The sequence below is a fragment of the Moschus berezovskii genome, chromosome 11 (genome assembly GCF_049115385.1).
Source record: "Moschus berezovskii isolate FMDL1 chromosome 11, NW_MosBer_1.0, whole genome shotgun sequence".
Classification (NCBI taxonomy): domain Eukaryota; kingdom Metazoa; phylum Chordata; class Mammalia; order Artiodactyla; family Moschidae; genus Moschus; species Moschus berezovskii.
Genome location: NC_142470.1, coordinates 27,978,036 through 28,001,468, shown reverse-complemented (window position 1 = coordinate 28,001,468; position 23,433 = coordinate 27,978,036). Strand labels below are relative to the sequence as shown.

General features: G+C 36.9%; 1 protein-coding gene across 2 annotated transcripts in view; it reads left to right on the top strand.

Moving 5' to 3' along the window:
• Nucleotides 1-23,272, top strand: part of WDR35 (WD repeat domain 35) — a 61,678-nt gene extending 38,406 nt beyond the window's left edge. For both annotated transcript variants that reach the window (XM_055399594.2, XM_088841206.1), the window contains 11 exons: nucleotides 3,452-3,532; nucleotides 6,795-6,931; nucleotides 7,357-7,560; nucleotides 8,742-8,888; nucleotides 9,463-9,595; nucleotides 11,218-11,328; nucleotides 12,230-12,394; nucleotides 13,275-13,415; nucleotides 14,267-14,423; nucleotides 15,169-15,409; nucleotides 15,918-23,272. In XM_055399594.2, the coding sequence (XP_055255569.1) occupies nucleotides 3,452-3,532; nucleotides 6,795-6,931; nucleotides 7,357-7,560; nucleotides 8,742-8,888; nucleotides 9,463-9,595; nucleotides 11,218-11,328; nucleotides 12,230-12,394; nucleotides 13,275-13,415; nucleotides 14,267-14,423; nucleotides 15,169-15,409; nucleotides 15,918-16,068 (1,668 nt within the window). In that variant the 3' untranslated portion in view covers nucleotides 16,069-23,272. The remainder of the gene's footprint in view (nucleotides 1-3,451; nucleotides 3,533-6,794; nucleotides 6,932-7,356; nucleotides 7,561-8,741; nucleotides 8,889-9,462; nucleotides 9,596-11,217; nucleotides 11,329-12,229; nucleotides 12,395-13,274; nucleotides 13,416-14,266; nucleotides 14,424-15,168; nucleotides 15,410-15,917) is intronic.
• The last annotated feature ends 161 nt before the right edge of the window (nucleotides 23,273-23,433 follow it).

Here is a 23,433-nt window from a genome sequence, read left to right as displayed (position 1 = left end):
ATTTGGTCTTAAGTGGGATCAATATTTATCTTTTAAATATTCTCTACTTTCACTGAAAGGTACTTTCTAAGCATTTATCTGTTCTATTTAAAAGATGGAGCCATGGTCACTAACTGTGTAGTCTTTATTTCTTCCCTTGTCAAAGTTTTAAAAAAAGAGGACCTGTAGTCTTATTTACCAGAGTTACTTAAGGCAACCTAACCAAAGAGTGCTTTTGAAATTCCCTTGTCCTTTCATTCTGTTTTGCCTGTTCCGTGCTTACCTTTGTCTCATTTATATTTACATGAACTTTATCAATCAATAATCCATGTTCTTTCTCATCCTGATAATCTTGTGGACTATGACTAATAATCTACTCTCTCTGGTGTGTCAGAATGCTCCTTTCTCACTGATTTTTAAAGTTTATATTTTCTACTTGTGACTCACATCAACTGATTTTTAGGTGCTAAACTTTCCTGTCGGTCTGCTCCGTAACTCTTAGCTATTGTGTTTGGGAATTCAAAATTTGAGTGGTAGCCTAATCAAAACATAATTAAGAAGATAAATCTTTTAAACAATTTTTGAATTATCTGTGGATTTTCAATTTGGAATTTTCAATACTCCTATTGTACTCTGCTAGTGGAAATAATAAGCGATGACTTGATACGTGCTTTATGGCAGTAACTGATGTTTGTTTGGATTGTAGTTTCCTTCTTGGGAAAAAATTACATGCTGGGGCCCCTGAGCTACTGAAGATCTTCTGTAATAATTTATTTAGTGGTAAACTATTTGCCCTTTTAATATCTTAAATTATTTTCAATTTTAATGTCCTAAATTATATCCTTAATTGCGCCTACTCAGGATCTTTGGGTTGGCCTATGACCTGGTGTAAATTGCTCTCAAAGGCTTTGTTAAAGCTTTTAAGTGTCTTATGAAGTCTCTCTGTCATGACCGACTTTTTGTGACCCCATGGACTATAGCCTACCAGCCCCCTCTGTCCATGAGATTTTCCAGGCAAGAGTACTGGAGTGGGTTACCATTTCCTTCTCCAGGGGATCTTCGCAGGGATCGAACCCGAGTCCCCGCATGCAGGCAGATGCTTTACCATCTGAGCCATCAGGGAAGCAAGGCGTCTTATGGATCTTTGTAATTTTCAGACCCTGAGTAATGGCTCAAAGGGCTTCCCTGGTGGCTCAGATGGTAAAGAATCACCTGCAGTGCAGGATACCCAGGTTCAGTCCCTGGGTGTAGAAGATCCCCTGGAGAAGGGAATGGCAACCCACTCCAGTATTCTTGCCTGGAGAATTCCAAGGACAGAGGAGCCTGGCAGGCTCACAAAGAGTCAGACACGACTGAGTGCCTACCGCCACCAGTGGCTCAAAGGAAGGGCATTTAGGGTGTTGCCTTTAACCTGTATAAGCACAGCTGTCTTTCAAAGGCTTAAAGAAAACTTGACCTTTCCAAAGAAACAAGTGTGAAAATTTGGCAGGTAACCATGGGATAAACTTGAGGATGGAAGTGAAATACTTTTTGAATGTTAGGGTTCTTTATCCATTGTTGACCCTACTTACACTGATTTTGAAATCATGTGCCTGGAGAGGTGAGAGGATTATGCCTGGCCGTTTATAATGTGTTTGCAGCACACATGGTGAGTCCAGGACCAGGGCAAATCTTTGCTTAGTGGAAAGTGTTTCTTAAGTAGTTTCAAAAGAACAACCTTTTATTTATTTAGTTTTGGAGTTTGTTGTCTGGCTTGGCAAGTACTTCAGTTTTCTGTTAGGTTTAGAGGTAGGTGAATTTCTTAAAGACTTAACCATTGACTGAATTTCTTTAGAAACCATGCTAAGCTGTTATTTTCATTTGTGAGAACACTGGCTGGCTGTGGTCCCTGTTTGGTCAGTTACCCTGCTTGCCATGCCTCTAACACATGAGGACATACTCTTCAAAACTGGACTTACTAGAACTCCTTTAGGACATCGTATTCTGTCCTAAAGGGACAAAAGGTCTTCCTGTGCCATCTTGATCCTGCCTGATCACTCTCCTTACCTTTCTGTTTCTCCTTTCCTCTTTGTTTTTGGTATTATTTTTTTATCCACAGATCATCTTTTATAACTTTATCTTTTGTCTGTCTTTCTTTGTTGAATTGTCTAGTTAGAAATAAAAAATTTTCTAGTGATGAACCTTTATATACAGGTATATTTTGTTTACATGTAGTACCAAAAGAAAGCTTCTAAAAGGCTCCTATAATTTATAAGAAATATTTCACCACGTGTACTTTTTTGTGAGTGAAATTTTGTTTTGATTCTTTCTGTTCATAAAAGCATACTATTTGCCTTTATGTAATATGATTTTTTGAGGAAGTGTAGGATTTTATAAAGTTTTTTCATATAGTTTTAATCAATTTCTACTTTTTAAAGAAAATATATATTTTAAAACCTAATGAACACATATAATATGCCTGTAAGAGCCTCAGTATTAAACTTAGACATATTAAGTGCAAACTAAATATGATTCAACGTTTACTTATTTTCATCTTTTTAGTGTCTTCCTATTATTATAATTTTTAAGTTTCTATTATATATGAAGCACTAACTTTCAGAGTTATAAATCTGATGCATTATTGCATTTGGATTTTAGGTTACTTTCTGTTTCTTTATGACTTTACACACATATTTTGAAAAATTGCATTCTTGAGTTATTTTCATTATCAGACATTATCCTATTCTTTTTGCAGTGTTGTTGGAGGTATTAAGTATATTGGGAGTTTATTTCTTTTTTATATAATATTTATACCTATTTTTTCCACTAGGGGTTTAGGACAGCTACTTTACTTTATAATATGCATTTGCTCTACTTTATTTCTACAAGCCTGTATAACACTAGGACACGAAAGAGACATATAGCAGGCTCGTGTATTTCCATGTTGGCAAATTAAATCTCATATAGGAAATGAATCTGTCAACAATAGCCTCTGGCTAATGTTACAGAGGACATACTTTTCATGGTATGAGACTTCTTTGATATATATATACACTTAGATATAAATTTCATTGAGTTAAATTTAATGTTACATGGAATGAATGAGAATTATCAAACCGTATAAACCATCTTTGGATTAATTCAGAAGCTGATGCTGGATCCCATTAGGGAATTAATGCTGGTTATGTGAGGTGTGATCATCATCATGTGGCTGTGTAAGAGAACATCCTTATGTTTTAGAGATAATGTACTGAAATAGGAGTGAAATGTCATGATGTCTCTAGATTTACTTTATTTTAAAATACTTTAGCCAAAAAATTGACTGAAGTGTATCTCCAGACTGTTAATATTTAGATGATGGGTATGTGGGTGTTAATGACATTCTCTCTACTTTTTTGTTTTGAGAATTTTGATAATAAAATTTAAAATCATGATAAGTCAAAGAAGGAAATTTTTGTACTTTTATACATAACATTTGTTTTTGTCTTTAAAGGAACCCATTCAGACTTCTGGATATATTTGTAACTTTGAGGATTTAGAAATTAAATCTGTTCTTTTGGATGAGATATTAAAGGTAATTCTTATTAAAAAACAGTTACATTTCTATTGTTGGCGTGACTGGAATTCGTTTCTGTCCTGGGCAGTATCGGGTACTGGTTAGGAGTGTGGGTTACAGAGTTCCAGCCCTGCTCTGTCACTCACACAACCTTTAGACAGCTTCCTTCGTCTTTTAAAGTTTCATTTTCCTTTCCTGTTTATGAGCCTGCTTTTATGACTATAAAATATGGGCAGTAATAGCACCTTTCTTATAGGATTGTTATTTTGTCAGGTAGTGAGAAGAAAGCAGTTAGTGGAGTGCTCGGACCAAGAGCTCAAAAAGGGTAGTTAGTTGTCCTTATTTTATGTTAATAACAGAACGCTGAAAAAATATTTCACAATTTTCTTTAGTCTTTTTCTTGTTCTAGAATATTTGAGTAACTTTTTCTTGTGAGGTGCATCTTCCTTCCATTTTTATTTTCAGCTTTTATAAAGTAATCTGTTTCTAAATTCCAGATAATTTTTTAACTTCTACTTTGACCTTCATTGGACATTCTTTGAGAATTTTTTACTCTGAGAATATATTGCAAGTTTACTTTCATTTTATCCAAAGTATTAATTTTCCTATGTACTGTGTATGTTTTTTGGAATTGGGATAGTAGATTTTAAATTTCCAGAAATGTTCCATTTTATAACATGTTTTCATTTTAGTTTGATAATGTAAATTGCAACTCTTTTATTGTGATCCAGTCTTTTCTGTATATGATGACCACACAAAAGCAGCAGGAATAGCCCCACCCCAAATTTTTTTTGCATGTCAAGACTATTAACACCACAGACATACCAAAAGGGTATAAAAGATCTTACCTACATAGTGAGGTTTTTCGGGGAGAAAGGACAGCTTTCCTAAGCTGGTTCAAAATTGATTTGCGAACAAGGAAAGGAGACAGGCTAGGGTGTTTTGGGTAGTTAGAGGATGGGGCTAGAGTGGGGGTTCCCATAAGTAGGTAGAGATATGTGTGGTTTGAAACTCCTGTGGCACCAAAGGATGGAACACTTAACACTTTCTTATCACCTTGTCCAGATGTGAGGCAGAAGGGGAAGGGTGGGGGTGAGGCTTAAAAGCTCTCAGCAGTCAAACATCAAAAAGGAAGGTCTGAAATTCTATTGCAATCTATATATTTTAATGATTGCATGTTAAATTGCTTCAGTTGTGTCCGCGTCTTTGTGACCCTTTGGACTGTAACCTACCAGGCTCCTCTGTTCATGGGCTTCTCTAGGCAAGAATACTGGAGTGGGTTGCCGTGCCCTCCTCCAGGGGATCTTCCCGATTTAGGGACTGAACTGGTGTCTCTTAGTTCTTCTGCATTGGCAAACTAACCAATATGTGGAAAGATAGATTTGATATGATAGATTAGATAAACAGGAATAATTTTATAGAAGTGGCATCATTGTACAATCTACTTTTTTAGTGTTCAGTTTAAACAATGAGAAAGTGAATCTGAAGGAATTGTAGAACTTCAGATAATTTTTTTTTCCACCACAAATGTTGATGTTTTTCAGGGTTAAGAAAGATAACTATGAAAAACTAAAGAAACTAGTGAAATTAAAAAAACTACTGCTTTAAAACGACATCTTAATGTTTGATATTATTGATTGTGCACTCTAAAAGATGATGTTCTTACATTTTCTCCCTCTTTCTCTCCTTTTATTGTTAGGTATATTGTTATTTTTACTTTGTCAAGATTTAGAATGTTTACATTTTGTTTTCTAACCCTATTTTAACGACCCAGTTGTTTGGTCTTATATTTATTTAAGTGAAAGCTACTATCAGCCTTTTTCTATATTTTCTCTGTGCATGAGTTCTTAATTTTGATTAATCTTTGTTAGTTGGCTGGATTTTATCTAAGAAAGGCTCATAGTTGCTGATTGCCTTGAATTCTGGAGTGCTTAAAAATGATTATATTGAAACTTATGTAAACCCGGGGCGAATTCATGTCAATGTATGGCAAAACCAACCAATATAATATTGTAAAATAATTTGCCTCCAATAAAAAATAAATTAATTACAAAAAAGTAAAAATAAAAAAATAAAAAAATAAAACCAGCTTGAACATCTGAAAAAAAAAATGATTATATTGGCATGAAGAATTTTTAAAACACATATTTAAACTGGTTAGATGTACTTTAAAACTCTTGATACACTGGGCACAGTTTATGTGTATCTTGTACCAGGCTAAAGAATCACTGCAGTATAGTGCCTGGTTTACTGGTAGGGGTTGTTAAACTGAGGGAAACCAGGTTCTCTGTGACAGTTTGGTTCTCTGCCTGACTTACCACATGCAAAGCCATAAAGAAAACAATATTGTTGTATCTTAGTTCCCTCTGAGGCCTTGTTGACCCAGGAAATATATCTGAACTGTGGATTCCTTCAAGCATACAGTTTTAAGAAATAACATGAGTGTTGTACACCTAAAAATAGAATGTTATATGCCAATTATATGTCAATAAGATAGGAAAAAGAAATAACATGAGAAATTTCTTGGAGGAAGGAGTGCAGAAGAAAAAGGGAGGGAATTAACGTGCATTAACACGTTTGTATGAGGTGTTTATTTGTCGTTACAACTGTACCTGATAGATATTTAGATCAGGAAGGTTCTTGGTGGATAAAATTATTTACCTAAAGTTCATCTGTTCATGGATTCAGCAAATATTGTTTGGGAACAAGTAAAGACAGTTCCTGGCCTCCAGTAGAGAAGTTGGGGGGATGGACAAGAAATTCAGCAAGTAGAAGAGGATTAAGGCTGCTGTGGTTCAGTCAGCGGGTGTATTTCTTCAAAGGTCTGAAACAAGTGTGTGTCGGGTTGGTTCTGAGACTGAATAAGGTGAATAACACAGCTGGGCATTGTGCTCAGTGTTCGATATGGTATTATCTCATTTAATCCTCACAATGCTAGAAGGTAAATTTGATTACCATCTCATTTTTTTAGATGAAGAATTTGAGGCCTGGAGAAATCAGCTGGCTTGCCAGTGATACCCAGTTAGCAGTAGGTACAAGCATGATTTGACTCTAGGCTCTCTAGCTTCAGAGTTGCTGTGTGTAACTGTAGTGCTGGATAATGGATATTTTCCAGAAAATTCAAAAGACCCACACATGGGAATTTATTTTCTTCCCAGTTTTGCTCATAATATGATGCAGTTGTTCGTTTGCTTTTTTTTTTTTTTTTAAGACTGTAAGAAAGAAATACATACTCTAAAGGCAACTATTTGGATTTCTCTCTTTTCTTCTTTACTTTTAGAATCCAGAATATCCAAACAAGGATTATATCATTAACTTTGAGATCAGGTCCCTGCGAGACAGTCGAGCACTGATTGAGAAGGTTGGAATAGAGGATGCGTCGCAGTTCATAGAGGATAATCCACACCCCCGACTTTGGTATTTATAAATAAGTAAATGAAACCTCATAAAGTATCAAGTGTAAAATCTCAGCCGTTGTCCACTACTCTGATACTGGACTCTTGGCGGGAATAACTTCCATTCTTGCTCTTCTTTTTAAAATACAGAAATTTAGAGGTAGAAATATTCAACACAAGCATAATATTAGGACTTCCCTAGTGGTCCAGTGGTTAAGACTCCTCACTTCCACTGCAAGGGCCATGGGTTTGATTTTTGGTCGGGGAAGTTCTGTGTGCAGCCCAGTGCAGCAAAAAATAAAAAAGGAAAACGTTTATAAATTTGTTAAAATAATCACTTCCCACTATGTTTCACTAGAAGCAATAGGTGTAGTAATTGAATTCTGATTCAAGACTGGTTTATCTATAGTTCACCATAGGCTTTTACTGTTTCTCTTTTTAATATAGGCGCCTGCTAGCTGAAGCAGCTCTTCAGAAACTGGATTTGCACACTGCAGAGCAAGCGTTTGTGCGTTGCAAAGATTACCAGGGCATTAAGTTTGTGAAGCGCCTGGGCAACCTGCAGAGCGAGCCCATGAAGCAGGCAGAGGTGGCTGCCTACTTTGGCCGGTTCGAGGAAGCAGAAAGGATGTATCTGGATATGGACAGAAGGTAAGTGCTGAAGGTGCAGGCTTCTGGACTGCTCCCAGAATCTGCATTTTTTTTTTTTTTAAACAAATGAGGATTGTGCTGCTGCTGCTGCTGCTAAATCGCTTCAGTCGTGTCTGACTCTGTGCAACCCCATAGACGGCAGCCGACCAGGCTCTGCCGTCCCTGGGATTCTCCAGGCAAGAACACTGGAGTGGGTTGCCATTTCCTTCTCCAATGTGTGAAAGTGAAAAGTGAAAGTGAAGTCGCTCAGTCGGGTCCGACCCTTAGCGAACCCACGGACTGCAGCCTACCAGGCTCCTCCATCCATGGGATTTTCTAGGCAAGAGTACTGGAGTGGCTTGCCATTGCCTTCTCCAATGAGGATTGTAAAATAGACTAAATACATCACACCATTTCTTTAAAAAAAAATAACTTCAGTTTGGATTCCAACCCAGACATTCAACGTGACCTTAATTTACGCTTTGTAATTCAGAGGCAGCTTTCTTCTCTGTCTTTACGTAATGTTAATGACTAGCCATGGGAAATTTTTTTCATTTGGTAGGGAAAAAACCCATGTAACTACAGAGACTAGGGGCTTTATCATTTATTGTACCACTCATTATTTAGGTTCTCTGTTTTGGTTTAGGTCATTATTTAATTTTCTGTTGTCAAGGAACATGAAATGGAATTCCAGGGTATTTAGGGATTGAGTTTTATTCTTTATATTTCATTTTTCTTTATATAAACTACTGTATGAACTTCATTTCAGCTGTGAACATTGTATCTAGTTTTTATTATTTGTACTTTCAGGAGATTGCTAATACAACTTAAGCTTTGAAAAGAAATACTAAACCAAACATGTAAACATGAAATAAGCCTGATCATGTCTAAGAAACTGATGAAAAGAAATGATTATTATTTAAGGGATTATTTTGCCAAGTAAATTGAAAGCCTTGGAGAGTAAGAGGCAGAAAAGTGTTTCTTTTTTCCTGTTGTGGGTTCTCCCCATTGCCTCCTCCCTGGTCAGGCTAAATTTCTAAAATGTTTAGAGCATTACCTTATCTGTCTCTTCACTGCTGTGTATTCTCAGCATCTGAGAATTGAACCTAGCACATAGCAGGCATTTCCTAAATACTTGTTCAGTTCAGTTCAGTTCAGTCGCTCTTGAATGAATGAATATCTTTTTTTCTTTTTTTTTGTAGAGATCTGGCTATTGGCCTCCGACTGAAGTTGGGAGATTGGATTAGAGTACTCCAGCTCCTAAAAACTGGATCAGGTGACGCGGATGACAGTCTCCTTGAGCAAGCCCACAATGCCATCGGAGACTACTTTGCTGATCGACAAAAGAGGTAGGTCACCTATCTGAACCCCCCCATCCACTCATTCCGCACTTGAAATTGTAGCTGCCTGTGTAGAGTGCTTCTCTAAGAAATAATGCCAGGGAAATGAAGCCCTAGTTACCATGGAGGAGCAAGGGATCCTTCCAGTTGTCAGGTGAGCATTGTAAGACTTTTGGAGTTTCAAACCCAGAAGATGTATACTTTAGCACCAGGTAGCTTTCTACTGTTTGTTTGCTTGTTTTATTATAATAGCTTATTTTCAGAAATCATTGGTTTTTATTCTGAAGCTATCATTTTGATCAGTATGCTTACTTATTTATGTCAGTGTTTGAAAATACAACTGTGTATCAGAGTAAAGCAGTATTTCTTAAGAATAGTCAAAGAATATTGTAACTAAAATATGCTATGCAGTCTTTTTTTTGTTTTTCAATTTATGTGCTTCAAAGATACTTTATAACTAAAGATGATGATTAGAGTAATATTATACTAGTGCTGCCATTCTAATGAAAGAACTTTTCTGGTGAAAGTACTTATTTATCAGGAGATTCACATTAGTTTAAAAGTTTTTCTTTTCTTTCTGTAGGTTGAATGCTATACAATATTATGTACAAGGCCGGAACCAGGAACGCTTAGCTGAATGTTATTATATGTTAGAAGATTATGTGGGATTGGAGAATCTTGCCAATTCACTTCCGGAAAACCACAAGTTGCTTCCAGTAGGATATTATACATTTCAGTTTTGGGAGTTGATAGGTTACTTTATAAAACTTTTCTATTATAGTGAGGAAATGTACTTTGTAATATGGAAAATTAAAAATTATAATCTCATAGTTTCTAAGACGTGGAATGATGCTTTAGTTATTAAAACAATTTTTAGTATTACAGAATGCTTCAAAATGGAGAAGGAAAAAATCAATCATATTCCTACTATTTTAACATGATTACAGTCTTGTGTGGGGCGTGTCAGTTTCATAACATTGCTTTAAAAATTAGCTGAATACATGAAATATTTACAGATGAAATAATATGTTGTCAGAGATTCTCTTCAGAGTGATTTGAGGTGGGTGTGGGGAGTCGTGCGTGTGTATGTATGTTTGAAATTTAAGAAAAGTTTAAAAAGATAGCTTGACTTTAGTAGGTTATATTAACAACAAAGGATTTAATGTTTAAAAAAAGAATGAAACTAAAGGCAGAGTTCTTTGTAACTTTGTTCTAAATTTTCTTCTTTGGGCTCTTTAAATTGATTGTTGCATAATTAACGCTGCTGCTGCTGCTAAGTCGCGTCAGTCATGGCTGACTCTGTGCGATCCCATAGACGGCAGCCCACCAGGCTCCGTCGTCCCTGGGATTCTCTAGGCAAGAACACTGGAGTGGGATGCCATTTCCTTCTCCAGTGCATGAAAGTGAAAAGTAAAAGTGAAGTCACTCAGTCGTGTCTGACTCTTCGTGACCCCGTGGACTGCAGCCTACCAGGCTCCTCTGTCCATGGGATTTTCCAGGCAAGAGTACTGGAGTGGGTTGTCATTGCCTTCTCTGGCATAATTAATGGGGAGAGAAAAACTCTGACCATTTAGATATTAAGAAAGAAAAAAAAAACCAGATAGTCTGAAAATTGGCAAGTGCAGCCCTATGGGCATAATCATTTTTTGTTGTGGTTCCCCTCTTCCATTTCTGGCCTAGTTTCCTGAACTGATGAATAGCCAACTTGTCTAGGACATTGCTTAATAGAGGTATTTGGGAACCCTGTGAGTGTGAGATTTCCCTTAAGCCTCTAGTTAATGATAACACTGAGTATCACATCAGTCCTTTAAAGGTATTTTTTACCCACTAGCTTGGTGTTTTGGGGCTTGGCATTTCTGTAAAGTAGCTACTGAAGTGAGAGAAGACAAGAGTTCAGTATCTTCAGAACCTGGTTGAAAATCAAATCTGTGCTGTGAGCCAGTGAAGCACAGATTTTATAAAAGGTGATGCCTTAGCATCCTTTCTCGTTTGTAGCCTCTGCCTCTGTGTCCAGTTAAAAGAAATATTACTGTGCTGTTTGCTGTACAGTCACTAAGTTGTGTTCTACTCTTTGCGACCCCGTGGACTCCAGGCTCCTCTGTCCATGGGATTTCCCAGGCAAGAATACTAGAGTGGGTTGTCATTTCCTTCTTCAAGGGGATCTTTATGAGCAGATGCCTTAGTATCCTTTTTGGTTTGTAGTCTCTGCCCCTATGTCCATTTAAAAGAAAAATTACTGTTGCTCCCAGTAATTGTAATATTCCTATGGAGTTTGACAAGTTAAAATGTAAGTGATTTCCTTGTTCTGTGAAATCTGATGGTAATGTTTTGTCTACAGGAAATAGCACAGATGTTTGTGAGAGTTGGAATGTGTGAACAAGCAGTGACTGCATTTTTGAAATGTAATCAGCCAAAGGCAGCAGTGGATACCTGTGTACATCTCAACCAAGTAAGGAGCTGAAAGTCACCAGAGTGATGCTGTAAAGACTGTTGACAGGACAGGGGTTGGAAAGCTTGCGACAGATTTTGTGAAAGGAGCCAGATATTTGTTTATTTGGTTGAGGACTGAGAAAATGTCAGAATTTGCACTTACCTCTTGAAGTGCTACCATTAAGGGTGACCCCCTCATAACTAACTCAGTATGGGAACTTGAAAAAACCCTGTGCTTTTAGTCTGGCAAGTTTTTGTCTGGAAGTAATTTCATAATTTTCTGCATTTTATTAGGGTTGTGTTTTGTTTCCAAAAAAGGACCAGTTAATGGTCATTGCAAGAGGAAGGAACTGAGTTATTTTATCAATATTTATTTTGGCAAATCTATTTTCTTTTCCTTATAGAAAACATATATTTGATATTTTTAAGATTTTTAAGAATTTAACTAAAATGAAAATGAATTGTTGAAATTGTTCACTATCAATGTATTATTTTAAGCATTTTCTTTAAGTATTTTATAAAGATCCATTTGCTTTATAAAAATAACTTAAATGTTAAATCTGATAGGATATTTTCTTAACTGAAATTCCTTATTTTTTTTTACTATAAACAAATGTATCTTTTTCTCCCTCATAGTTTGTGCAAAATTAGAATTATAAGATTAATATGACTATAAACTTTGATGCTTTCTTTTTCAGATGTGCTCCTTAAGCACATCAGTCTTAGATCATTTGATTATTTCAACATGTTTGACTTCTAAAATTTATAATTCCCCTGATTTAAAAAAAATTTATATACCAGTTTTATATTTTGATATAATGTTATTTATTATTATAAACTTAAAGCTTTATTGATGTATTTTTAGACATATCTGACTGTAAATGCTTGGGTAATTGTATGTTGTATATATTTTCCCCAAGTGGAACAAAGCTGTTGAATTGGCTAAAAGTCATAATATGAAAGAAATTGGTTCCCTGTTAGCAAGGTATGCATCTCATTTATTGGAAAAGAATAAAACTCTTGATGCCATAGAACTCTATCGGAAAGCCAATTACTTTTATGATGCTGCCAAGCTGATGTTTAAGGTAATGTAATAGTCTTGGTGAGTATTTGATTTGTTGTAGTTACCAATGTTTTCTTATATACTAAAGAATACATTTTCCATTCCTTGGAAGCAAATATTTGTTATAGCAAAATCCCTCTCATTTTGTTACTATCATAGTATAACTATGTGTTATCTTAGTAGTATTACCTTTTACTAAAAAGACTGTTTATTAATTTTAGCACCTTGCTGATTCCTAAACAACTGTATGTTTACTTAATGCTGAAGTTAACAATTAGAGAATTTTCAGCTACTATAAAGTACAAGTTCCCGTAACTGGAAATTAAATCCTCTTGATAATAAATTTTCAAGTCCTTTTTAAATGTGCAAGTTTTAAAGATGTTACACTTTTCATAGTAGGCATTTGGAGGGAACATGACTAGTATGGAATTAACGTAAGCAGATTTAACATTCTGTTCTATTCTTTTACCATTTGATTTAATGACAAAGGAAAAATTTCCTTCTGAATCATTTAAAAAGATTTCAATTTCTGGAGATGTACCATGGTAAAGCCATCTTATCTCTAGGTACTTGAAAATTATTTTAAAAATATGTTATATAAAATACTACCCTTTCAATGAAAGCTTTCTCCACTCTGACTTAATTATTTATCAGCATCTGTTATTTTCTAAAATTGTTTTGCATTCTAATTCCAATGGCTAAATACTAAGGAAATAACTAATTACTTATCAGTACTAAGGGAATGAAAATGTGTTTCAAAATATTTGTCATAAACGGATGGTACTTATATTCCACCCTACTGACTTTCCTCCTCTTTTTAGAGAATCAGATTTCAGAAATGAGAACATTTTTACAAACATAGATTAAGAAATATCTTCCCCCAACTCTTTAAATATTTAAAGATTGCAGATGAAGAGGCAAAGAAAAGAACTAAACCTTTACGTGTGAAGAAGCTCTATGTACTGTCGGCTTTACTTATAGAGCAGTACCACGAACAAATGAAAAATGCCCAGCGAGGCAAAGTTAAAGGAAAGAGCTCAGAGGTAAGGTGGAACATTAAGTGATGTTAAGTCATGTGAAGCATTTAAGGGAAATAAACCCCAGCATGATCAAACTTCTCTTTATGGATAGACCATTTAAGGTACTTGTTTGTTTGCATTTATTTTCTTAAATGATGTGAGGAAAAAGAGTAAATGATTTGGAATTAGTACTCACATTTAGACATCTCAACTTGGAAATATTGAAAATGATTTGTTTTACTAATCTTTGCTTAATTCCTTTCTTGGTAAATCCTTTCTAATCAGTGAGTTTTAAAAGCTTCCCTGGAAATATGTGTATTTTTAAAATTGTAAATGATCATGTATTAACATAAAGTTTAATCAATTCTGTTTAAAAATTTGATCATTCCTTGGGGAGGAGAATCCTTTCACAATATATATGTATATAAAATCACCACAATCTACACTTTAAATATCTTACTATTTGATTTGTTGATTATACCTCAGTAAAACTGAAGAAAAAATTTGATCATGTCGGTTTAACAAAGTATGAATTATAATAGAGAAGTCTGTGGTGACAGTTCTGTAATGATGAAATACGCTAAGTTGTTTATTATTATTTATTTTGGCTGTGCCGGGTCTTCATTGTGGTGCAGTGCACAGGCTCAGTAGTTACGATTCGTGGACTTAGTTGTGGTATGCGAGATCTTAGTTCCTCTACCAGGGATCAAACCTGGGCCCCCTGCATTGGGAGCACGGACTCTTTTCCCCTGGACCACCAGGGAGGTCCCCTTCCCTAGATATTTTAATGTATAACAGTTTCAGAAATCCTCTCTATTGGAAGGACTGTTGTTAGGTTTGTGCTGACAGCAGATGTGGGTCTGCTTTATTTGTAGGCCACTTCTGCTTTGGCTGGTTTGCTGGAAGAAGAAGTTCTGTCGACAAGTAATCGTCTCACTGATAATGCTTGGAGAGGGGCTGAGGCTTACCACTTCTTCATACTGGCGCAAAGACAGCTCTACGAGGGCTATGTTGACACTGCACTGAAGACAGGTGGGTGTATTAACTCATATATGCACCATGTCTGAAAAATCATAAATTGAATACGAAGGGCAAACTCCTTCACGTGACTCTTATATTAACTTCAGTAACCCCTTTTTCTCTTTTGGCCATGCCCTGAAGCCTGTGAAGATAAGATATGGTAATCAAAATAAATTATCTGAGCTGAGAACTTAGAGAGACTCAGTTTCACTTCCTTTTTTCTCAAAGTTCTATTTTTTCAATAAGACAGACTGAAAAGCGATAATCTGTTCAAAGAAACACAAAGAGAAAACATACGATTTCATACTTCGCTTTTTTTTAAAACAAAAAGAAACATGATATTGTTTGGAGAATCCACAGAAATTTCTAACATATTTATATGGAACATATAAATGTTTTATATGTTTTATAAATATGAAACATATAAAAATTATAATTATACAGTTATAATATATTTATATTTATATCTGCAGTGTATTTTGACACCAATAATTTTTGGTATATTTCTAAGTGGTGCAGCCATGTGCATCATTTGGCGGTGGTAATTTTTATAGGCCCTGAGCTGTTGGCTGGTGTTACAGAATGTGGTGGTCATGTAGTCTACTTCCCCTACTAGTTCTCTGATCACCTACCATTGTTTTCATTAACTCTGCTAACATTCATGTAGGTTAAACTGAGCCAGCCTAACATTCTTCCCCATACATGTTCGTGATGGTGTGATTGCTTTACACAGTCCAAACTGCCTTCTCTTTCCTAGCTCTTCACCTGAGAGACTATGAAGACATCATCCCTGCAGTTGAGATCTACTCTCTGTTGGCGCTGTGTGCGTGTGCCAGTAGAGCTTTTGGTACTTGTTCAAAGGCTTTCATTAAACTCGAATCTTTAGAGACCCTCAGTTCGGAACAGAAGCAGCAATATGAAGATCTTGCTCTAGAAATCTTCACCAAACATACTCCGAAAGATAACAGAAAATCCGAATTGGATGGCCTTCTTGAAGGGTAGGGCCAATTGTAATTAGTAGATGTCATTTTTACATAGATTTTTATATCTAAATAGTATAGTATAATGATGAAATCACTAAATTTTAAAGTCTCATACCTTAACTCCTTGGTGGCTCAGCAGTAAAGAATCCACCTGCAGTGCAGGAAATGGGGGTTCAATTCTTGGGTTGGGACGATACCCTGGAGAAAAGAAATGGCAACCTGTTCCAGTATTCTTGCTTGGAAAATCCCATGAACAGAGGAACCTGGTGGACTACAGATCATGGGGTCACAAAGATTCTGACATCAATGAGCGACTAAACAACAAGCCACCTTAACATTGTACTCAAAGCCTGTTTTCATTAGTCTTAATAGTATATTAATGATTTATTTTCTTATTGCAAGAAAAGCTTTTATTTGAAGTTTACCTTGAAATGTTTTACATTCTTCAGTTTTTTTTAGTGTAATAAGGTTTTTAGTGATTAGACATTTTAAAGTGTAATTCTTTCTCTTCTTATTTTTACAGAGGGGAAGGGAAACTGCCGACATGTGTTGCCACAGGAAGCCCAATTACTGAATATGAATTCTGGATGTGCAGCGTGTGTAAGCATTGTGTCCTGGCTCAGGAAGTAAATAACTACAACTTCTGTCCCTTGTGCCATAGTGCAGTGGGATGAAGAACTGCCAGAACTGCCAAACTGCATATACCAGGAGAGTTTATATAATAAGGTTGATTCCATACAGTTTTATGTAAAGCAGCATCATTTCAGAGTTGTATTTTTATACAAATATGTATATATGTATGACAGAAACTGGTGACACCTCACTGTCTTCTGAACTTCGGGCCAGCTGTTGAGAAATCCATGATTGAGACAGAATAAGTAAAGAGAAGGTCACCTCTATGTGGTGGGGCAACTCTGTTAGGCCGTTCTTTTGGATTTTCATAGATGGTAAAATAAATATTAAGCTGTGAGATGTGAAAAAACCAGACTGGCTTTCTTCATGTATCAGGAAATATAGCATCTTACTATCTCCACCATTAGGAAGGGACTACCACTCTTAATTCAAGTTTGAAATGAAGGGGGAAAAAATTGCTAAATGGCCAGGCTGGGATCAGTGCCCATCCTTAGAACAATCCCAGGGTCCAAGAGGAAGGGCAGGGTGCACCACAGATGTCTACTCTAGTATCACTAATGGTACAGGAAGTGAGACATGGATCTGGAAGAGCAGTAGTCTTATAACTATGTTCTGGAAGTTGGAAAGACTGAAGTTGACATCTGTACAAGACAGAGATCAGGAAGGGAAGAAAAAAAACAAAACCCAATAATATATACACATAGACATGTTATGTATATATATAATTTTGTGTAAAAATACAACTGAAATAATGATGCTGATTTTCATATAAAATATATAGAAATTGACTATATTATCTGCCTGTCTTTATATCTCTATTTTGTGGCTGGTTGTCATGATACTATGGAAATATTCCAAATAAGAAAAAAAATTTCTCACAGTGTCAAGGTTACTAATTCATTAAACATTTTTGATGGAGAGGGATGGGGAAGCGTGAGAATGGAGCAAAGTTGAATTTAGGGAATCTACATAACCCACCAGTCCATTCTAAAGGAGATCAATCCTGGGTGTTCATTGGAAGGACTGATGCTAAAGCTGAAACTCCAATACTTTGGCCACCTCATGCGACGAGTTGACTCACTGGAAAAGACTGATGCTGGGAGGGATTGGGGGCAGGAGGAGAAGGGGATGACAGGGAATGAGATGGCTGGATGGCATCACCGACTCGATGGACATGAGGTTGAGTGAACTCTGGGAGTTGGTGATGGACAGGGAGGCCTGGTGTGCTGTGATTCATGGGGTTGCAAAGAATCGGACATGACTGAGCGACTGAACTGAACTGAACTGAAGATAACCTGTATTAGGAGATTGTGTGCGTGCATGCTCAGTCACTCAGCTGTGCCTGACTCTTTGTGACCCCATGGACTGTAGCCCGCCAGGCTTCTCTATCCATGGGGATTCTCCAGGCAAGAATACTGGAAGTGGGTTGCCACTCCCTCTTCCAAGGGATCTTCCCAACCTAGGGATCGAACCCCTGTCTCCTGCACTGGCAGGCAGATTCCTTATCACCAGCACCATCTGGCAAGCCCAGAGGGAGATTAAACAATTGTAATACTAAAATGAGCTCTATTTCTAGTTCTGTTTAATTAAATAAGCATTGAAAGTGTTCTCTCTTTTACTTTCAGAAGTGATAAAGAGGCATTTAAAGACTTTTTTTTTTTTTTACCATTTGAGTTGTTTCTAATAGCTTTTTAAAAATTTATTTTTTATTTTCATAGCTGCGCTGGGTCATCGTTGCTGCATCCAAGCTTTCTCTAGAAAGTGGGGGCTACTCTCTAGTTGTGGTGCACAGGCTTCTCATTGTGGCGGCTTCTTTCGTTGCAGAGTGCAGGCGCTAGGGCTTGCAGGCTTCAGTAGTTGCTGCATGTGGGCTCAGTAGTTGCGGCTCACGGCATCCAGAATGCAGGCTCGGTTCACAGGCTTAGTTGCTCCGCAGCATGTGGGATCTTCCTGGACCAGGGATCAAACTAGTGTCCCCTGCATTGCAGGACAGATTCTTAACCACTGGACCATCAGGGAAACCCTAATAGCTTATTTTTGATATCTTTTCCTTTTTACCCACTTTCTTAGTTTCATCTAAGAGATCGATGACAATTGGCATGTACTCGTCATAATATTGTGCGGAACACTTGACTCTATTTTATTTATAATGATGTAAATTTATAGAAAACATCCAGTTTGTAGTTATAGTTTTAGCTGAAACGTTGTCACCAAGCTGGACCTTTTATCTAAACAAGTCTTGGGTTTGGGGAGTGATTCTCAATAGTACCTGTTTTGATTTACTGTCATTAATTTTAAAAAGAAAAACTGTAATCAGTCATGTGTAATTTCTTACATGTTATAGATAGCTAATAATGTTCTGTATTTCCCATGAAGTTACATCTTTTTATTCTGTGACTGCAAACCAGACTTTAGCACTATTTTATCAAGATTATTTGCTGAAGTTTGACTGACATTTAGTAGAGGCAATAAAGAGCAATATACAACATTGTTATTGCAGCTTCAGTACTTAGGTTAGTTAATCCAAATGTGTTATGTTTTTGGTCCTTTAGAGACAAGTTAGGCCTGTAGCAGATAGAGAATTGTGAGCTATGAGAAGAGGTTTGGAGCTTAAATGAGTTCACGTAGATAGCGGGCTGCTGTGCCTAGTTAAAATGAGAAGACCAGAAGTCTTGTAAGTCTCTCTGTTCATGTGCCTTGTGGAAAGTTACCTTGATATAATGGTAGCCTCCAAATACACTACCAGGCAAGCCATTCCAGAGGTCATGAAACACAAAGGATTACACACCAATAAACGATGCTTAAGTCACATGGTTTAGTGAATCAACTTAACGTACACTGTGAGGAACAAGGAGAAAGTGAGGGGAGAGATTAACACTGTTAGTGAAGGATGCCAGTCAGGTACGGATTCCAGTTCCCGATTCCTGAGTTATGTACTGTTCTGTGTCCTCACTCCATCTCTTCCTACCAGCTTCCCCCTAAAGGTGTGGCCAGGAGGAGGACCACAGTTGAGATTGGACTCAACCAAGTAGAATGTGCCTGAGGCCAGTGAGGCACACTTGCTCTAAGGAGGAGGCAGGTTTCCCTGGTCCCAGCTGGAGGTGCCACTGAGACTGCTGAGCTGTCGTGGATTCAGTTGTATTTCCCGGGTAGAGGACAAGTGTCATCAGTGCTTTGCTGAATCCAGACCTCACACATATTGAGCGTGTTCTAAGCTTCATGCATACCCAGTTTGCCGTGAATACTTAGTGCTTTGGTTACCTTTTGTATCTTTAGCGCCTCATCAATATTAGGTATGCTGTGCTATGCTGAGTTGCTCAGTCATGTCCGACTCTTTGAAACCCCATGGACTGTGACCCGTCAGGCTCTTCTGTCCATGGGGATTCTCCAGGCAAGAATACTGGAGTGGGTTGTCTTCCCCTCCTCCAGGGGGTCTTCCCAACCGAGGGATTGAACCCATGTCTCCCGCATTGCAGGCGGATTCTTTGTCATCTGAGCCACCCGGGAAGCCCAATATTAGGTATATTCACACAAATATGCTGTATTTACTGTGTATAACATGTCTCATAAGTTTCTAACTTATCTAATTTTAACATAGTGTGTTTCATCAGTCTCATTTGTTTTCTTCTATGACAGAATATAGTATTCCCCCAAATCAGAAAATAACATCCTAGAAAGACAAATATCATATGATATTGCTTATATGTAGAATCTAGAAAAATGATACAAATGAACTTACTTATAAAACAGACTCACAGACTTAGAGAACAAACTTATGGTTATCTGGGGGAAGGGTGGGGGAGGTGAGAGATAGATTGGAAGTTTGAGATTGATACATACACACTGCTGTATTTAAAACAGATAACCAACAAGGACCTATGTATAGCACAGGAAACTCTGCATAATATTCTATAATATCTAAATGGGGAAAAGTGAAAGTGAAAGTCAGTTGGGTTCAACTCTTTGTGACCCCATGGACTATACAGTCCATGGAATTCTCCAGGCCAGAATACTGGAGTGGGTAGCCTTTCCCTTCTAGGGGATCTTCCCAACCCAGGTCTCCTGCATTGCAGGCAGATTCTTTACCAGCTGAGCCACAAGGGAAGCCCTAAATGGAGAAAAGAATTTAAAAAAAGAATAAATGTAATATGTATAACCAGATCACTTTGCTGTACACCTGAAACTAACACAACATTGTTAATCAACTATAATATAGAATAAAATTTTTTTAAAAAGCAAATCTTCCCTAGGTTAAGAAAAAGAAAACAGCATCCTAACAAAGACATCGGCCCTAGAGGATATATCTCCTGTTGATGGTAACTACGTCTTCCCCCAAGATTTTCTATTTTCAGGAATGAAACTATACTTCATCAATGAGAGAGAAATTTTCAGAGATGTAGGTTTAAGGATTCCTTCAGGACTGCATGTTCAGAGTTGTGATTTTTGGTCCTTGGTCCTAATGCCTGAATATCTCTTTCTTCCCTTTCTCATCCCAGAAATCGGCTGAGAACTCTTAAGTTAGATTGTCGTTCTCCAGTCCTTCTGTGACTTGTTGATTACATTCCCATTTGCTTCAATTCCAAATCAGCTGTTGATTCCTCAGACTTTTCCTAACATTTCTTTTGGGAAGTTTCTTTTGGAGCCTTCTCATTTACCACTAATTCCTTGCTACCTGAGCCCTAAAATTTTCCCTCCAACTAGTTATTTCAGACAGATTCTGAGTTATTGTCACTACTTCTTGGTCTGTTTAACATAGAAACCAAAACCTTTAAAAACAATCTCTCCTAACTTGTACACATAATTATCACATATGTATATATATGTGTTTATATATACTTAATACACATACATATACCCACATGCTTCATATTCATATATATACTGACAGACATACCTGTTTTAAGAGCTTATGACTGTTTGGGATTTATATCTGTGAATGTTTTAGTGATCTGTCATAATGTCTTGGGGACAGATAGATCTTTGCTCTGCTTGAAAATGGTGCTAGAAAAAGACTCCCAGTACGAATTGACTCAACTGGTTTTAAATATTTAACATGAAGGAAATTTCCAGGTAACTCTCCTCTGATGAAAGGGGCAAAGAGAAGCAAAATTGTCATGTATAACAAATATGTGGAGGGAATTTGTATAGACAGGATGAGGAATTATAATGAATGTTCTCTTTTTGTAATAAACACGAACTGACTCCATTTAAGTAATGCTTCTTTTTATCACAAGATTTGGCCTGAACATTACATTAAGTTTCAAAGTAGCAAGGTAGGCCAAAGTTTTGAGATAATGGACCTGACTGACAAAGCTATACAAATATGTAACATAGCATTATTGTCCTGCTATCATGCACAAATGCTAATTTTATATATATATATATTATATATATATATACACACATATGGATCATGGAGAAAGCAAGAGAGTTCCAGAAAAACATCTATTTCTGCTTCATTGACTATGCCAAAGCCTTTGACTGTGTGGATCACAATAAACTGTGGAAAATTCTGAAAGAGATGGGAATACCAGACCACCTGACCTGTCTCTTGAGGAACCTGTATGCAGGTCAGGAAGCAACAGTCAGAACTGTACATGGAACAACAGACTGGTTCCAAATAGGAAAAGGAGTACGTCAAGGCTGTATATTGTCACCTTGCTTATTTAACTTATATGCAGAGTACATCATGAGGAACGCTGGGCTGAAAGAAGCACAAGCTGGAATCAAGATTGCTGGGAGAAATATCAATAACCTCAGATATGCAGATGACACCACCCTTATGGCACAAAGTGAAGAGGAACTAAAAAGCTTCTTGATGAAAATGAAACAGGAGAGTGAAGAGGTTGGCCTGAAGCTCAACATTCAGGAAACAAAGATCATGGCATCTGGTCCCATCACTTCATGGCAAATAGATGGGAAAACAGTGGAAACAGTGTCAGACTTTTATTTTTTGGGGCTCCCAAATCACTGCAGATGGTGTTTTCAGCCATGAAATTAAAAGACGCTTACTCCTTGGAAGGAAAGTTATGACCAACCTTGATAGTATATTAAAAAGCAGAGACATTACTTTGCCAACAAAGGTCCGTTGAGTCAAGGCTGTGGTTTTTCCAGTGGTCATGTATGGGTGTGAGAGTTGGACTGTGAAGAAAGCTGATCGCCAAAGAATTGATGCTTTTGAACTGTGGTGCTGGAGAAGACTCTTGAGTCCCTTGGACTGAAAGGAGTTCCAACCAGTCCATTCTAAAGGAGATCAATCCTGGGTGTTCATTGGAAGGACTGATGCTAAAGCTGAAACTCCAATACTTTGGCCACCTCATGCGACGAGTTGACTCACTGGAAAAGACTGTGATGCTGGGAAGGATTGGGGGTGGGAGGAGAAGGGGACGACAGAGAATGAGATGGCTGGATGGCATTACCGACTTGATGGACATGAGTTTGAGTGAACTGCGGGAGTTGGTGATGGACAGGGAGGCCTGGTGTGCTGTGATTCATGGGGTCGCAAAGAGTCAGACAGGACTGAGCAACTGAACTGAACTGACATATGTTTCTGCTAATATATAATTTGCAATTATCTTTTTGTATTCTAAGAGCTGAGATCTTAGATTTTATGTGGCATTCAATGAAAAATATAAAAATAAATGCTGAGGTAAAGTTGTATTTATCCTGTTTTATCTGTAATTTATAACATGATAATTTGTCTTCTTTTGATTTAAGTATTTTGGTGGGGGTTGGGATGATGGGCATTGGGCTGTGGAGTGGATAAAGGGAGAAAGACAGGAGGTACAATGAAAGGTATACAAAGCACCGTTGTTACTAACAGGAAAACAACTTAGGGAAATGTCTGATGACTGGAGGTTGCAGCAAATAACTCCTTAAGAGGTCATCTAGAGTCCACATTTAGAAATGGGGGAAAAATTGTTACCAGACTTTTAATGAAAAATCAAGAGTTCCTAATATGATGTTATAGCTCCAAAGTATTACTACTGTGCTTCTAAAATGAAAATATCAGTATTATATTGCCCCCTACTGTTTATTCTTACCATTTTCTCAGTTCATTAAAAAAAAAAAGAACTGGTTTTTGAGTATAAAACTAACATGTTCATGGTAGAAAACTTCAAAAGTACATAAAGAGTAAAGATGAGAAAGTAAAAATAGTCTTAATAACCTTGTTTTCTTTAAAAAGGCGTTAACTTACATTTTAACTGAATTTAGAAGAAAAAACGGGGGTGAAACTGTTCTGTAAATTTTCTTCATAATCTCGTTTTTAAGATTTTTCTAAAATTAAAAGAAAAAGACATTAAAACACTTAAGAGTTACTCCTTTTATTACTCATTTATTTGGTTATTCTCACAATTTTAGTAAAATTTAGAGGAAAACGGAGGTATCTCTACACACCCACTATA